The sequence below is a fragment of the Nanorana parkeri genome, unplaced genomic scaffold (assembly GCF_000935625.1).
Source record: "Nanorana parkeri isolate BGI_ZX_2015 unplaced genomic scaffold, ASM93562v1 scaffold834, whole genome shotgun sequence".
Taxonomy (NCBI): domain Eukaryota; kingdom Metazoa; phylum Chordata; class Amphibia; order Anura; family Dicroglossidae; genus Nanorana; species Nanorana parkeri.
The window spans coordinates 667431-684301 of record NW_017307102.1 but is presented as its reverse complement, the minus strand read 5'-3'; the positions used below and the strand labels follow the sequence as shown (position 1 = coordinate 684301).

Sequence of the window (16871 nt, the reverse complement as noted above, 5' to 3'; positions counted from 1 at the left end):
TGGTGCGGAGAAGCAATTACACTATTTACAACGGTAAGTCCTCTACACTAAGGGTTAGTTCACACCAGATGCAGTTGTGATGCCGTCCGTTCAGTGGCTGCTGCAGCCAAAATACATCCCAATGCTTTCCTATGGGCTTTCTCATTGAAGTCCGTTCAGATGCAGTCAGAAAAAGCACTGCTCATCCTATTTTAGCTTCATCTGAACGCACCGGAAACGCATCCAAAAAAAACCCAACAGGATTGTGGCATCATCCAGGGGGAAAAAACGCATCGGAATGCATCAAAAAGGATGCAGACGCATGCAGTTGTGATGCAGTTTCTGGTGTGAACTAACCCTAAAGCTTCTTGCTTACTATTAATCCATCTCTGTGGTTTTTTTTCAGGTAGGCTTTAAAACCAAGTCAGTCAATCATACCAGCTGACAGGTTGCCTTTAACTAAGCCTAAAGGGCCATACACCTTACAATTATCTGCAGATTTTCTGTGGTCAGATGGAAAAAGTGCAACAGATTCCTCCATCTACGCTAATCTGTGAAGATGGAGGAATCTCCCACTTAGCGTAGATGGAGGAATCTGTTGCACTTTTTCCATCAGACCACAGAAAATCTGCAGATAATCTATAGGTGTATGGACAGCTTTAAACAGTCCTATATCTAAACTTCTGACATTGTGACCTGGCTGTACAGTGCCACCCTAAGGCTACAATAGGATTTGCTGGTGACCGTAGGCTTGCTGGTTAATTGTGTTGTTGCTCTGCGTGGCACTTTGGCATACCAGGTAATAATCAACTAAAACATAACAACCACCTCCAGTCTAGATTCTCAAACCTATACAAGCCATTGACATGACTAAAGCTCACACAATCCATCTGTAAATTGTAAAACTCTAAAGAGGAAGAGAGTATTAATCTCTCAACCACGCAGCCATCATGTGACCTGGGCGTCCGGCGGTGGTCGCGGCAGTTCTGCAGCCATTGTGCAAGTTTTTGTCCTGGTGCCTTAATCCAGTGTCACTGATTTCTGATCAGAATATCCCACGTGTCCTTCCACCGTAGACTCCTGAGTTCTGCCACTGACAGCGAAGGATCTCCAAACGTCACAGGACATAGTTTGCGGTAAGTCAGAAAAATGCTAGACATCCAGACCAAAAGCAGGGAGGAGAATGTGTTTTTCAGAGCCTCAGACCTGCAGTAATGCAAGAAAGAAGAAGTGTCACACAGAGCACAAAATCGGATCCCAAGGTATACAGATCCCAAGGTATACAGATCCCAAGGTATACAGATCCCAAGGTATACAGCTCTGTTTAGTGCCACCTTTAGTGCCCCCAAGGTGGCAGTCAACAGAGAAAACAGAATGGTCTGCCATGCTCAGAAATATAATTACAGGTCAGGGGTCCTCAGAGTCTTACCATGGTAAGTCCCAGTCCATAGGCATGCTTACTAATGAGTCTCCAGGGACTGGGTCGCACCACAGGATGTAAAACTAGAAAAAGATGGTAACCGCATGAATCTATAACCAGCCTTTGTAGCAGGGTGCACATGGGAAGGCTTACAACAATACACAACACAAAGAATCCCCGGCACACCTGCCAGCCAGCCTGCAACAAAACAAATCACCCCGTCTAACAGTATGCGTTAAAAGCAGAGTTTTTAGTTGCACAAACCTTTGGCCAAAAATATGTAGAAGCCACACTGCCACCGTCAAGGCACCTCTTCAAAGTGTGGTCCTAACTCTATCTATACGAGTCTACAAGTGCGAGCACTTCCACACTTCTCCTATTTCCTCCTACAACAGGAGGAAAGTAATCATAGTAATTTATGAATGGGGATGAATGACTGGCTTAGCAGCTGCTGATCCATTCATTCATTTCCACTAACTGTGGGATTTTTTTTTAACCCATTTACCCCCCTCCCTTCTGATCTCCAGACTGTCTCTCTATGTAACCTGTATATTAACCCTTTCATCTGTTTTCATCGTAAAAAATAAAACCCTGCAGTTATTAAATACAGGCAGTCCCCGGGATACCAACAAGATAGGGACTGTAGGTTTGTTCTTAATTTAAAATTGTATGTAAGTTGGAACAGGTGCAACTCCAGCCAAAAAATTTTCTTTTGTTTTGGATAGCATCGGGAAGGGTTAACCTCCTGTAAAGTTTGTTTTGCTGTGTGTGCCCCTGTTCAGAAGATTTCACCTCACTTTCTGTCCCTGTGACAATTGGATTTTGAACATTTTGGGATGTTGTGGAAAAAAGGATTGGTGTAAAGCTTCAGTGGGGACACCTTTTTCCCATGATAACTCTTAAGCTGGCCGTACACCTTACAACCATTGCAAGACTTTTGTCTTGCGATGGTTGTAAGGTCATTAAAAGCTTGTACGATCTGCCTATCTTGGACAGGCAGATCGTACTTGCGATCATCGCAAGCCGCACCCCCCTAAGGGGAGGGCTTCCGATGACTGCAATGCTGAACGGGCAGTGTGCGCTTGTGTACACCGTCCCGTGCGGCATCTGTCTTACGAGCACGCTACCAACCTGCCGAAATCGTACGATTTGGCGGGTTTTCCAGCCTGCTCGTAAGGCAAAAGACGTGCGACCTTACAGTAGAAACGGTCGCACGCCTTCCATACACTGCACGATTATCGTTCGATCGCGGGATTTCCCGTGATTATCGCACCATAGTCGGCAGGTGCATGGGCACCTTTACAGGAGTGAATTTCCCTTCCTAGGGGTAGATTTCCTCTCACTTCCTGTTGTCCCAAGGACAGGAACTGAGATTAAATGTTTCTAATGAGGATACAGACAGCAGTAAAAACCTCACAGTGACCCGGAAGAAGAGGCGGGCACCCCTCGTCTGCACGTCTAACAAGAGCGAACTTCCTGTAATGTAAGTACAGTACTACGAACCAGACCCAAAAAGGCGGGCACTCCTCCTCGGCACGAGCACGGTAGCATTACAACTACTGAAATGCTGCGCGTTACACTTTAGCTGCAGCCTGGGACCCCCTGCTGTACAGTAATAGCCTCCGTTTATAAATAGGGGTCGTATGCAAGTCGGATGTTTGTAACTCGGGGACTGCCTGTACCACCAAACGAAAGCACTATTTGCCTCAAAAACTAGTAAAAGATTCATTTGAGTGCAGCGTTGCACGAGAAATTGTCATTGGCCTGGTAATAAAGGGATATTACAGGCTGGTACTCAAGTGGTTAATGAATGAGAAAGAAACATATATTTGTAAAACAATGATCAATATAAAACAATATTCTAAAAACATGCAGTTAAAATAAAATTGCCCCAAAACATAATAGTTACTTTTAGTAATTATTTACTTCCTGCCCCAGAGAAAAAAGTGGTCACTAGACTTACCTAAGCAGGTGCTGGTGAATGTGTTCGAGCAGCGGGGGTAACAGGAGAATTAGGCAGGTCAGAGCAGGGAGGTAGTGATAAAGGAAGAGGGTCTTCTCCATTAGGAAGAATGGCAGGTAATTCACAGCCCACCCGCCAATACACAGTATTCCCGTCAGCTGCAGAGTCTGCCATGAACCTGGAAACCAAACACACAGTTATCGATGGGCGGGCCGACTACTGGCTGATACTGAGCCAGACACAATTTGACGAGCATTCTGCTAATAAATAATCCTAGGAAGGCCATTGAGACATGCAGGACCCATCATAGCTGAAATCGCTATAACATTGGTACCTGGCCTACAGGCAAACACAGAGTGTGAGTAGCAAAAACTCTTCCTCAAGAAGATCAGCATGTGGTTTCAAAAACATTGGGAGAATTGTTTTGTATGATTTTGGGCGTTTTGGGTTAACATCAAAGTAATCAAAAAATGTGAGTTGAAACTAAGCTGTAACCTGGAAGATTTACCTTTTGTCTTGAATTCTCCCCTGAAAGAAGTTTGCTTCCTGTACCGAGGTAGTTCTATGCCATGAGCCTCATAGTTGTATGTCTGCAGTGTGAGATCTAAGGTACTGCTGCCTCTGACTGCTAGTCTCAAGACATTTGCAGTCAGATTTGGAGGTGGTGTTACTCTTCCGCTCACTGTTCTCCTTGCTGGAAAGAAATCTGTACTAGAGGACCTGCGGACCAGCACCTATCTCCCTGCTTCTACTTCTACTTGTGCACCTCTCCAGCTATTTGTGACCCCACCAGTCCTCAGGAGTGCCCTGCTCCACTACTAAGATGGCTGCCTCCACACGGAGGAGCAGTGCAGAACAAGGTATGGTAAGTCAGTATTGAGGAAAAGATCAGCTGCATAGAGAGCACAGGCAATACTGGTGGCTTGTCTGTTGGCCTCTGCATTTTTTGGACACAGCTTCCAGAGTTTAGTCTCTCTTTAAAGGAGAACTATGGGGTAAGTGTTTTTCCCCATAGTTCTCCTAAGGGTCACGGGAGGACATAAACTAGCGTCCTCCCGTCAACCAAAGCTCCGTATACCGGGAGCTACAGCTTGCGGTATACTGAGACCGCCACAGCCGGGACGGATCCCGACATTACTGTCTGGATCAACCCAGCCACGTGATTGACAGCTGGCTCTGCCTATCTAGAGGCAGAGCCAGCTGTACCCACCCCATCCCCTGTCCGTTCCGCCAGTCAGCGCTGGAGGATCGGAGCGGGGGGAATCCCTGCAGGGAGCCGTGAGTGACATTCACGGCTCTCTGCAGGGAGATGATCGAGAAGTGAGCGAGCGACGTTATGTGTTCGCTCACTTTTCGATCTATTGAGCCGACCTGTGACAGTTTCATACATTTGCAGTCAGATTTGGAGGTGGTGTTACTCTTCCGCTCACTGTTCTCCTTGCTGGAAAGAAATCTGTACTAGAGGACCTGCGGACCAGCACCTATCTCCCTGCTTCTACTTCTACTTGTGCACCTCTCCAGCTATTTGTGACCCCACCAGTCCTCAGGAGTGCCCTGCTCCACTACTAAGATGGCTGCCTCCACACGGAGGAGCAGTGCAGAACAAGGTATGGTAAGTCAGTATTGAGGAAAAGATCAGCTGCATAGAGAGCACAGGCAATACTGGTGGCTTGTCTGTTGGCCTCTGCATTTTTTGGACACAGCTTCCAGAGTTTAGTCTCTCTTTAAAGGAGAACTATGGGGTAAGTGTTTTTCCCCATAGTTCTCCTAAGGGTCACGGGAGGACATAAACTAGCGTCCTCCCGTCAACCAAAGCTCCGTATACCGGGAGCTACAGCTTGCGGTATACTGAGACCGCCACAGCCGGGACGGATCCCGACATTACTGTCTGGATCAACCCAGCCACGTGATTGACAGCTGGCTCTGCCTATCTAGAGGCAGAGCCAGCTGTACCCACCCCATCCCCTGTCCGTTCCGCCAGTCAGCGCTGGAGGATCGGAGCGGGGGGAATCCCTGCAGGGAGCCGTGAGTGACATTCACGGCTCTCTGCAGGGAGATGATCGAGAAGTGAGCGAGCGACGTTATGTGTTCGCTCACTTTTCGATCTATTGAGCCGACCTGTGACAGTTTCATTGTCACACGTCGGCTCGAACTATGAGGCTGAGTGAAAATCGAACATGTATAGCTAAGAGTACACTTCTATAGGATACCTTGTCATGCAGTATATTTCATACAAACATATTTCTCTATCATTTTAATTGGTTAAAAAAAAAACTTGTTTTAATCAATTGTAATGGTACTTAAGTGTAAGGACAATACCCAAATCTTCTTTAGCTCCATGCCAGGATTACTATAGGGTGCAGTACATGTCTAAGGTCATCAATGCCCAGTGCTAAAATAGGCAACCAGGGGCTCCTTGGCTGCCCAAAAGACTTTTGTTTTATCATTTAACTTATTATTATTATACAGGATTTATATATCGCCAACAGTTTGCACAGAGCTTTACAATATAGGGAAGATATTACAAGCACAGTACAAATCAAGACAAGATGGTAAGGAGGGCCCTGCCCCTGAGGGCTTACAATCTAAAAGGGAAGGGCAAGTGATAAATTAACTCATTACATACATGTGTATCCTTCCATGTTGTGTCTGATTCTATTCCCCTTTTCACACACAGCTAAGAAGCTTAACTCTGTGCATAAAATTACATAATCTTACCCCCTAAGCAGACCAATTAGGGCCAGCAAGGCATTAGGTGTCACATCACCTACTGTCATCAGGTCACGTACCCCTCTAGATTTATGGTATACATGACTGGCATAAACTATTTCGGTTTATATGAAACCTGTGACGGACTGAACCATCACTGGTGCTGTTGGAGGAGCCTGAGGGCTAGCCTCCTTCCAACTGACTATGGACCCAGAACTATGGAGACCCCCCTCGGACCTCTTGGGGTTACAATGAACCATTGTACCAGGTTTATGTGTGGAGGGATGTACTGTACATTTTGCCTGCCATTACATTTGGATGACCCTGTGTGTATTATAGGTACAGGCTGTGACTCCAGCAGCACTGAAGGGGGATAATTCTGGACATTGAACTGTTACAGTTTATTGGTCCCTTTGTTGTATTGTGTTGATGATGGGATTAGGATAGCTGATTCTAGGAGTAGCTGACTCCGGGTGCAGATGAGTAAATCACACTATGATACACTCAGGAGATAATCCCATCACATGTGTCTCCTCCCTCCCTATTCATTCATTAAGGCATCGGGGAGGGGATGTCTGTTTGCATGCTTTTCATGTGTGATTGCGTTATGTGTTTAGACCCCCAGAGCTGTATATATACTGAGCTGGTCTTCAATAAAGCAGATCTTGGTTTCCACCTCAACATTGGTGTTGTCTAATGCTTGAGTGGTTAGCGTTCTGTCCTAATATATTGGTTCTGTCCAATAATTAGGCAGGTTTGGGCTGAGGACACTGGGATTCGGGTTCCAGCGGAGAGGAAGCTGTTTTTCTGACGTAGGTACCCAGTCGGGGTACCAGGCGGTCCGTCACAAAACCCATAACTATTACGAGTTTTCTCGTGCTATCCATGTCTTTACAGTTGTTGTGTAATATATGTTGGAGCATGCTTCTCTGGGTAGGCTATGACTTCATGCTCCACAGCAACTCCAGAACCAGAGGCTGCAAAAGGTGCAAAGTCTAGCACGATGCTTGCTATGTGATTTCTCTGATCTGTTGTTTAGCTGTAAACTATATATACAGCTTTTTCCAGAAACACATTTTTATGAAGCTCATAACCTTACCTTGAGGAATGTCATGAATCGCTCTTCTCTGCCGCAGCACGTAGAAAAGAAATAGTGTGGAGTACAGAATGGCGCCAATGTTCGCAGAATACCAGATGATGGGGTTACCCAAGAGCTGGATCTGGGCCTAAAGTCACAAGACACAGTTACATAGATCCCTGACCCTTTCAGCACACAAGAATGACAGTTTTACATATTGACCTTGCAGCCTCTAAAACATCTGTAATAGTTAGTTAGGCCTTGTTCACACCTGTATGATTTAACACGCGTAGCACAACAAGATGATTGCCTTTTTCCCTATGTGACCCGTTCACACCTGTGCATTGCTGCACTGCCCTGTATTGGGAAAAATAGTACTGGTGCATATCCACTGGCAGTATTGCATGAAAATGCTTGTTACAGGAGTTTTCGCCCATTTTTAGTGTGATCCTCTCCCCATAGCAACAAAAATGCCTTAAAATGAGCCACAAAATTACAGGAAAATGCAGACGCAATGGTGTGCACCTAGTCTTCAAGCAGAAGCTTTCTGTGTCCTTGTATGTCATTATCTTCACTTCCTGTCCCAGTGACATAACAGAAGGCAAGAGGAAACCTTCCCACTGAGACACCTCTGTTGTTGACAGCTATTAAAGGTCAGATTTCCCCTCATTTTGGGGATATCTCCTTTAATTACCTGTAATGAAACTGGGACAGAAACTGAGGGGAAATCTCTGCAACACAAACAGTGGATAATGACAGCAGTAAAGGTGTAAACTTTCCACCACTCTATCCAAAGCTAAAAACAAGGTGTGGCTGGAGTTCTGCTTTAATGCTGGCCCCCCATTATGATCCTGTCACATGCGTCAGCTGTCTTGAACACGTTGGTGCTTTGGTCAAACAACAATGGTCCATAGTTTACAAGAAGTGAGGACCCATTTTACATTATTAGAGCAAACTACACTCTGGTGTATCCATAACCATTTCCCTTGCTTGCCGTGCCAGAGCTGTGCTTGTTTCTTATGCAAATTTGTAAGTGGCCCCTTTATAGGTTAGCTGTATGCCAAACCGCAGTATTAGTGAACAATTGATGGGATTAAATGACTAGATACAGCCATGTAAGCCATACAATGCATTGTTTAGTAAGCTTGACCACATCCATATTCCTATGCAGAGATAAGTGGACTAACACTGTACTGCATTACTATGCAGAAGGCAGAAGCAGCGATATAAGGAAGTATGTCGGCCACTATATATGGCTACCAGCTATACACAGGCAAGATTTTCAAATAATATTACAATGGGGTCCACCCAAAAGTAATATTTAAAAGGAGAACTATGGGCAAAGTGTTTTTCCCCATAGTTCTCCTAAGGGTCACTGGAGGACACAAACTAGCGTCCTCCTGTCACCCAAAGCTCAATATACTGAGACCGCTGGAGCTGGGACGGATCCTGACATTACTGTCGAGATCTACACAGCTGCGTGATTGACAGCTGGCTCTGCATATCTAGAGGCAGGGAGATGATTGAGAAGTGAGCGAGCGACGTTATGTGTTCGCTCACTTCCCAATCTATTGAGCCGACCTGTGACAGTTTCATTGTCACACGTCGGCTCGAACTATGAGGATCAGTGATCCTCCAAGGCCTCTCCGATGGACAGGAGCAGAATCAGTAATAGCAGGCAGATCTCTCTGTTGGCGTATGCAAGGCATATAAGAAGCCAAGGGGGTGACTCGCCTCACTGGCTCCACCTAAGCCTAAAATATGTTGCGTGTGGACATACCCTTTAATGTAATTATATATAATAAATGATCCCATAAAAACACTACCAATTCCCTTTAAAACAATATGCAGTAAAAACATAGCATGAGGACCCTTGGCGTGGGTGGTGAACTTACATATTTTGGTCAAGCTACAAACTAGTACCTCGCGATTTTGCATGTATTTGTTTTTGTTGGAGAGGACAAGAAAAGATGCGTTTAAAATGCATACCGGCCTACCTGATTAATAAATGGTATAGAAACTGGTTACAAACATTGTGTACCCACAATGGAATAACCTCTCTTTGCACTTTAGCATGTTACTGTGGTCAGGGGTCACCTGGGTATGGTCTGGGACGGTGCTCAGGTCACCAATAAAAAGCATCAGCAACCCATAAGCAATTATTTTGATCTCACGGTCAAGTCGGAACAGACATTCCAGCTTCTAGCCAGCGGGAATTACAGTTCATAAACTTTCAACTGATCTATTACACAGGGACACAACTAACAACTTAGGAGATGAGCGTGCTGTGACAAACTGGGAAACGAGGGGGTATTACTTTTACAAACTGTTGTTGTATGTGTGATTGAGATTATAGATGCACTGCAGCAGCAAAGACCCAGTACACGGGAGCTTATTAGAGGCAGGGTCAGAACTTAGAACATATAGCCCTCCATTATTGTTTAGGTGTTGGAGGTAACCTCTATATTGAACAGGAATACATTATACGATGAATGCACTGTGAAATCTTTCTCTGCATTAGTTTCACCATGCATCACTGCAGCACTCACAGTGGTCTTTGGGTGAAGCCAGTAAGCGATGCTGGTGTCCAGGAAGACCCAGTCTAGGGGCGATGAGCTGTATTGGTGTTCAGGACTTTCACTCCTCATAGTCAGCATCTTGTACTGGGGAGACAGAAGATCACGACATGTTCATTATAACCATCATGGAAGTCACTAACCCCGCGCAAGTATAAACTTCTGACTTTACTTTAACTTTCCTTATCCTGTATAAGGGCCAGTGACCTAAACAGACCCTTGTTCATGGCCGCACACTGTGGTTCCTTCCTCTGACCCCACCCAAAGTAAGAGTGAGAGGATGGAATAATGGTAATGGCGGGGGCCTAAAGCATCTCTAAAGTATTGAAGCTAAGTGGTCTCCATGGAAACTAGAGCGTTCAAAGGGTCCCCCAATGGAAGTCCCCGTATTTCTCTCATAGCAGGTTTACTGTGAAACATATCAAATACACAATTCCAGTTAAATAAAATGCACCCTTTTCTTGTAAACTATTTACTGGTCAAAATATCTGTAATTCTGTTCAGTAAGTCTTATAATTCACACACTCTGTCCACTACATATAGAGGATGTTGCCACCATTCATAGCTTTTCCACCTCCTATCTGCTCTGCTCTCATGGAATTGTGTTACGATATTACAAGCATTTTCAAGATATGCCGGACTAAGCCCACTCCATTGGTACTGGCTCTCCAATGAGACTGGAGTCATTCTTGGCCCATGTGACTATTCTTGCCGAGCTGGGTAAAGACCCTTTGTACTGCTCTAGTTATCGCCCCATATCGTTACCGAATATAGACACCAAGTTGAAATCGATATCTAAATATGTTTGGCAAAACAGAAAGCCTAGAATCTCTCTCACCACTCTTCAGAGCCATAGAACAATGGATGGCTTGGCTCTCCTAGATTTTAAGACTCATCATCTTGCTGCTCCATTAATTCGGGTTGCAGATTGGAGTCACACAAAAGAGTTGGGTGCAGTTAGAACAGGTCACAAGTGACATACCTTTAGCTGAGTGTATATGGGTCAATCCTCCCAAGAGGACTCTATCCCCTCATGCGTTACCTTTCATTAACACTCACTTAAAGGAGAACTATGAGGTGAGTTTCCTCCCGTTACCCTAAGGAGAACTATGGGGGAAAGCCCTAACCCCATAGTTCTCCTTTAAAAGCCTGGGATCAACTACATCACAAATATAACTCCTATAACTCAATTTTACTGCCATTGACTGGCCTGGATTACTTCCTCCTAGCAAGGGGCACCTTTCCTTCCTTCACTGGACAGACTACTCTTATCTAAAATGGAAAGATGTGCTTCAGGGAACTGAAATTTTACTTTTACAGTCCCTGCGAGGCCGCTGAGAATCACATGCCTTGGACTTCTGGCGATACCATCATATTCTTCATTTCATTTACTCTCTTCTGAAGCCCTTCAGGACTCCTGATCAGTTCACACCATGAGATGCTGTTAGGACCTTCTGATGTTCCCTCTCATTGCTTGTCTTATATCTATAAGGCCATCAGATGACTGGAAGATAGCCCCCCTTCCGACATATGTGAGTAGATGGGAATACGAACTTCACTGTATCCTTACCTCTTCTGAGCTGCACAAAGTTTTAAAGCTAACTGCCTCCTCTTCTCTTGACTGTCATATGATGGAGGTAAATTACACATTGCTAGCGATATAGTACAAAGTCCCAATGAAAATGCATGCCAGCTACCCCTCCATCACACCTCAATGCTGGAGAACTCTATAGCAGGAGTAGTCAACCTTGGCGCTCCAGCTGTGCTGCAACTACAACTTCCATCATGCTTCTGGCTCTGGAAGTCATGCCTGTGGCTGTCAGTCTTGCAATGCCTCATGGGACTTGTAGTTTCACCACAGCTGGAGTGCCGAGGTTACCTACCCCTGCTCTACAGGTACATTTGCCAGTATATGTTGGGATTGCCCCTCATCAAAAAATCCCGGACAGCTGCTTTGGGTTTTTGTTCTCATATCAGCGGCCAGAAGATACCTCTAGAGGCCTGGACGTGTCCGTTTCATCTCACGTCTGACTCCTTCGGACTATAGAAGAATATGCTGGTTGCCTAATTGTTAAATGCAGCAAAGTCTCTAATACCTCGGCACTGAATAGCAACGCATGCTCAAGTTTTTTTGTCTTATTTCTTGCTTGTATCACAATAAAATATATTTAGCATCTTCAAAGTGATAGGCATGTTGTATAAATCAAATGATACAAACTCCACAAAAATCCATTTTAATTCCAGGTGGTAATGTAACAATTTAAAAAAATGCCAAGGGGGTGAATACTTTTGAAAGCCACTGTATTTTTACTTAGTGATCCCATCAGTAACACATTTTCTGCCCTAAGGTAACAACACTCAAATCACCACACTGTAACTATGGAGGACATGGTACAGAATACCTCCCCCTCTCCATAACATGGGATTTTCTTCTGTAGTCCACAGAGATGAACTGGGGGTTTCGTATAACACAGAAAGTGTACACAGGACATTACTGGATTATTTTACACCTAACAAACATTTAACAAAATATTTTCAAATGGTCTTTTCAGCAGACCAAACATTAGACATCCATTGCCCCCAGAATTACAGAATGTTCCTGTTCCATTTTCATAGAATATTGAAACCTATATGGAACTCCACAATGATTTTATTATGTATCATCCTTCAGTTACATATGGGGAAAGCCTCCACCTGAGCTCCTACCATATGTTCACAATTTCCCATTTAGCTCATGGTCCAATAAACAAGGAAAAAGAGTTACCTGGAGCTCCCAAAATCGAGCCATGAAACTGAGATTCCTCCCAACATCCATCTGTGGAGGCGTATGCAGCTCCTGCTCTCGCTCAGACTGCTCCTGGCCTGTGAGGGGGAGGGAACCATTAAATATCAAGAGGCAACACTGATCAAGAGGACACAGCAGACGGAAGAGAAGCACAGAATAAATGGCACATTACTGTAATGAACAAGGACATACTCTTGCCATATCGGTGCTCCTCCACATTCCAAACCAGGCTCTGATGATAGCCCTTAGCTACCTTGTCTCCAACCACCTCCAGCTGCCGGAAGCCCCAGTCAGGTAGTGCTGAGCCGCTGAGCTAGAAAAGAATTCACGGGCTGAAAATTCAGAGAGCAAAGGGAAAACACAGTCGCTTCTGAAATCCTTAGATTCCAACTACAGCACTTAGTATTTAAAGGATTCCCTGTCAAGTGAGGTTTCAGAATCCACAGCTGACCTCTGCCACTGAAATTGCCAGTTGTCTGGCTGTCATACAGAACAATGGCTTCATTACCTTGAATCAATCACCTGGGACAGGTTTAGATATTAAGAGTTCTGACTTTTGCTGCAACTTTGTTCTGGTTGCGTGGTCAGTATGGAAGCCAGGCAACTAGCATTTTCAGGTCAGCATTGCCAACTCCCATATGTCTCTAATGACTTTTAAAAGGAGAACTATGGGGTCAGTGCTTTTCCCCATAGTTCTCCTAAGGGTAACAGGAGGACACAAACTAGCGTCCTCCCGTCACCCTAAGCTCAGTATACCGCGAGCTACAGCTCGCGGTATACTGAGACGCCGCAGCCGGGACAGATCCCAACATTACTGTCTGGATCCACCCAGCTGCGTGAGTGACAGCTGGCTCTGCCTATCTAGAGGCAGAGCCAGCTGTACCCGCTCCCTCCCCCGTCTGTTCCGCCAGTCAGCGCTGGCAGATCGGACAGGAAAGGGGAATCCCTGCAGGGAGCCGTGAGTGACAGTCACGGCTCTCTGCAGGGACATGATCGAGAAGTGAGCGAGCAAGCTATGTGTTCACTCACTTCCCGATCTATTGAGCCGATGTGTGACAGTTTCATTGTCACAGGTCGGCTAGAACTATAAGGCTGAGTGATTTTCACTCGCTTCATAGTTCTCTTTTAAGGGAGGCAATTACTTTTTTTTTTTAGAATTAAAGAGACCCTGTCACTAGACCATTCATTTCAACAAAAATATTCCCAAAAGATCATCTGTGATTAAATGCATGTTATTTACCTCTAAAAGCATCACTTGTACAGACAACCAAGAGGCATGAGACTGCTGCTGGGCACCCAAATCTTGGATGTGATGTCAGCAGCCCTCAGAGTTCTCTGTTGCTGCTTGGCGCAGCCACCATAGATGGGATTGTCGGCAGCCCCAGTAGACTCAAGTGGCACTCTATTGTATTCCGCTTCAGTCGTCCCCTGGCATGATTTTTCTGTTTTTAGGTACAATTTTTCCAAGTTGGTAACAGGGTCTCTTTACCAATTAAATAAATAAAACCATACTCCTTACTGCTGGACTCCCTAGTGATCAGTGAGGCTGCTAATAAGGAGTTGAGCAGGAAGGGGTAAGCCATAGAGTGACGATAACAATTTAGGTGGTATCTGCACTAGCCTTCCACTGCCACATTTAATAGTGTTCCAGCCAACAGGTATATCAAAAAGCCAAAAACTATGTGAATATAATAAAATGCCATCAAACCAGCTATGTATTAAAGTAAGTTTTTTTTAAAAATTTGACTACTATACAACAATAGCCTGAAATCTATCTTTGAATTAACTATCTTTGCAAAGCAGGAATTAGGCTGAGAGTATAAATGGCTGAAATGTGAGTCAGTTAGGCTGTAGTACACTAGGTAAGAGGGGCATAGTGACCTCTCCAGTAGGGTGGTACTTGTGTATGCAGGGCAGGGGGCAGAGGGTGTGATACAGGAAGCTGTAGCCAGACCTACTGAAACATTGATTGGGGCAATAATGAGCAGATCTCTTTGCGAGAGATCTTCCCATCCATGTAGTAAGGCACACATTACAGTATTGGTTTATGTTAAAAAATCTGAGGGTTTAATGTCACTTTAAGGTGCCTACATACATAAAAGAACAGTCAGATTAAAGAATGTATGTATGTCTGTAAGTCTTCACCACTGCCTCCTTGCCAAGACTGCTCAAGGGAAAGATCGGCTAACCCAGATGGATTTTACCAGCCGATTGCTATTTTTCCTTATTCCCCTAGAAATCAATGCCCACAGCACTACCCATCTCTCTTCCAGGGGCACATACATGCAAATTCCCATGTGACAGGTACTCCGAGGATAATACAAAATCACCTGCACTCCATACAGCGTACAGACCTTGGATGAAAGGTTGGTGCTTGAAGTGACAACACCGTGTCAGATACAGTCCGTAATAGAAGTCACCAGCACTCGATGATGTGTGCAAGAAGTAAAGTTTGACATGCGTCAAACAGCCAACGTGTCGGGGCCACGCAGGGTCCCTTCTTCTGGGCGACATAGTGACCTATGTCCCTTCTTCTGGGCGGCATGTCACTATGTCGCCCAGAAGGGACCCTGCGTGGCCCCAAAACGTTGGCTGTTTGACGCATGTGACGATTTAATAAAAAGTGCTTTACTTCTTGCACACATCATCGAGTGCTGGTGACTTCTATTATGGACTGTATCTTATAGGTACCCCGAGGATACGCTTACAGGTCAATTTTTAACGATTCTAAATGTATTTTTATTCTCCTACCTTCAACGTTGCTGTTGTATTCACATGGACAAGCCGGACTTCAGACAAAATGGTTTTCCATGTGTCCCTTTCAGATTCCCTGTTTACAATCTCCTGTAAGCAATAAAGAGATATTCAGTAACAAAACCAATATGTGTCAGTGCACCTTTCCTCATTATTAGCTTACAAATGGGTCTACTCGCATCTTAAAAAGGGAACTTTTCCTACATAAGATTAACAAAATGAGACCAAATGCTGACACTCACCACTTTCCATAGCGTCTGTGCTGGCATCGAAATATTATAATCGATGTAGCAGGAGATCTCTTGGAAATATGGAGAAAGAGGGGCAGCCACGTCATGTCTGAAAAGAAAGATCAAATACCAGCTTGCACAACTACTAAGACATTTTTCTGAAGTTTCAACTATGAAGGAGCCCTGTATTTACATTAATTAGCCTAATGTGGGAAGTTCCAGAGGATGTCCTTATATGCTGAACCATTGCCTATTAAAGTTTAAAGCGGACCTTTACCCCCTTTTACTAATATTCACATCAGCTTACAGCTCTGCCTGCTGATATGAAATCGAATTACATTCATTACCTAAACAAACATATTTTTAACTTACAATTTCATTTTTACACTTCCTGGTCCCCTTTAGCACAAAATGATACAATCGTGCCCAAGCATTGCATCCTGGGAAGTTTACATCAGCAGAGTATTGCTGGGAAATCTCCTCTGTCATCTCAGGGAAAGGCATTTTCCTCCCCTGAGATGATGTGCAGTAAAAAAAGGGGGTTATATTAGTCTGCCCTTAGCAAAAATGGCCACCGTGAGAAAAATGGGGAAGATAATAAAAACAAGGTATGCAAAAATCCATTATTTAGAAGTATGCGTTTGTAGATCGTCATTACTAAACATTTCTAAAGCTGCCTTTGTTGCTACTTTGAACATATGGGTAAAGTTTCTCTTTAACTGCAGACAACCAGCTCAAAACCCAGTTGAAATTCATAGATTAGTGAAGTTTTATGTGCAAATGGATTTGCTATTCTGTACAGACAATCTTGTGACCTAGACCTTAGTCTGAAAGCATAGCCAGATCCTTGACCTTCCCTGTAACAACAGCTGGGCAGCTTGGTCAAGAACACAACCCCAAGTTTCAATTGGACAAAATGAAGAAGCAGCGGCACACTGGATGAGTTATCAGCAATGCTTACTCTCCTCTCGTCTCTCTACTGCATGTTGACTGCCAGCACATGATTCAATAGCTGGCCTCTAGTTGCTTCGTTTCCCTCTCCCAGTTTGATTGTTGTTGTACAGGAGATTACATATAACGGATATTAGGACTCGTTCAGATACCTACACTAGTAGCATGTATGCTTTTTTCAATAATTACATAACTGGATTTATTGTTGTATTATTTGACTATCTGCAATCTTTAAATAAGAAGTATAGGTGAAGAAAATACACTCTTCCTAATACCTGACACGGCTACTGTCACACACTGGCTCCATATACCGAGAGCTGAGCGATCATGTATCCACTAATCACTCAGCTCCTGGTCTCCTCCCTGCAGAAAGCAGTGACTGTCAGTCACTGCTCCCCGCACAGCCCCCCCCCCCCCCTTCTCCCC

At 44.6% G+C, this 16871-nt stretch overlaps 1 protein-coding gene across 1 annotated transcript in view; it reads right to left on the bottom strand.

Moving 5' to 3' along the window:
- Window positions 1–973: 973 nt before the first annotated feature.
- The window catches only part of POMT1 (protein O-mannosyltransferase 1), a 41833-nt gene continuing 25935 nt past the window's right edge, over window positions 974–16871 (bottom strand). The window contains exons 13-20 of the mRNA XM_018565343.1: window positions 15507–15603; window positions 15262–15354; window positions 12703–12823; window positions 12490–12587; window positions 9699–9812; window positions 7171–7297; window positions 3363–3540; window positions 974–1185 (exon numbers count right to left, since the gene is read on the bottom strand). Coding sequence (XP_018420845.1) covers window positions 1011–1185; window positions 3363–3540; window positions 7171–7297; window positions 9699–9812; window positions 12490–12587; window positions 12703–12823; window positions 15262–15354; window positions 15507–15603 — 1003 coding nt within the window. The 3' untranslated portion in view covers window positions 974–1010. The remainder of the gene's footprint in view (window positions 1186–3362; window positions 3541–7170; window positions 7298–9698; window positions 9813–12489; window positions 12588–12702; window positions 12824–15261; window positions 15355–15506; window positions 15604–16871) is intronic.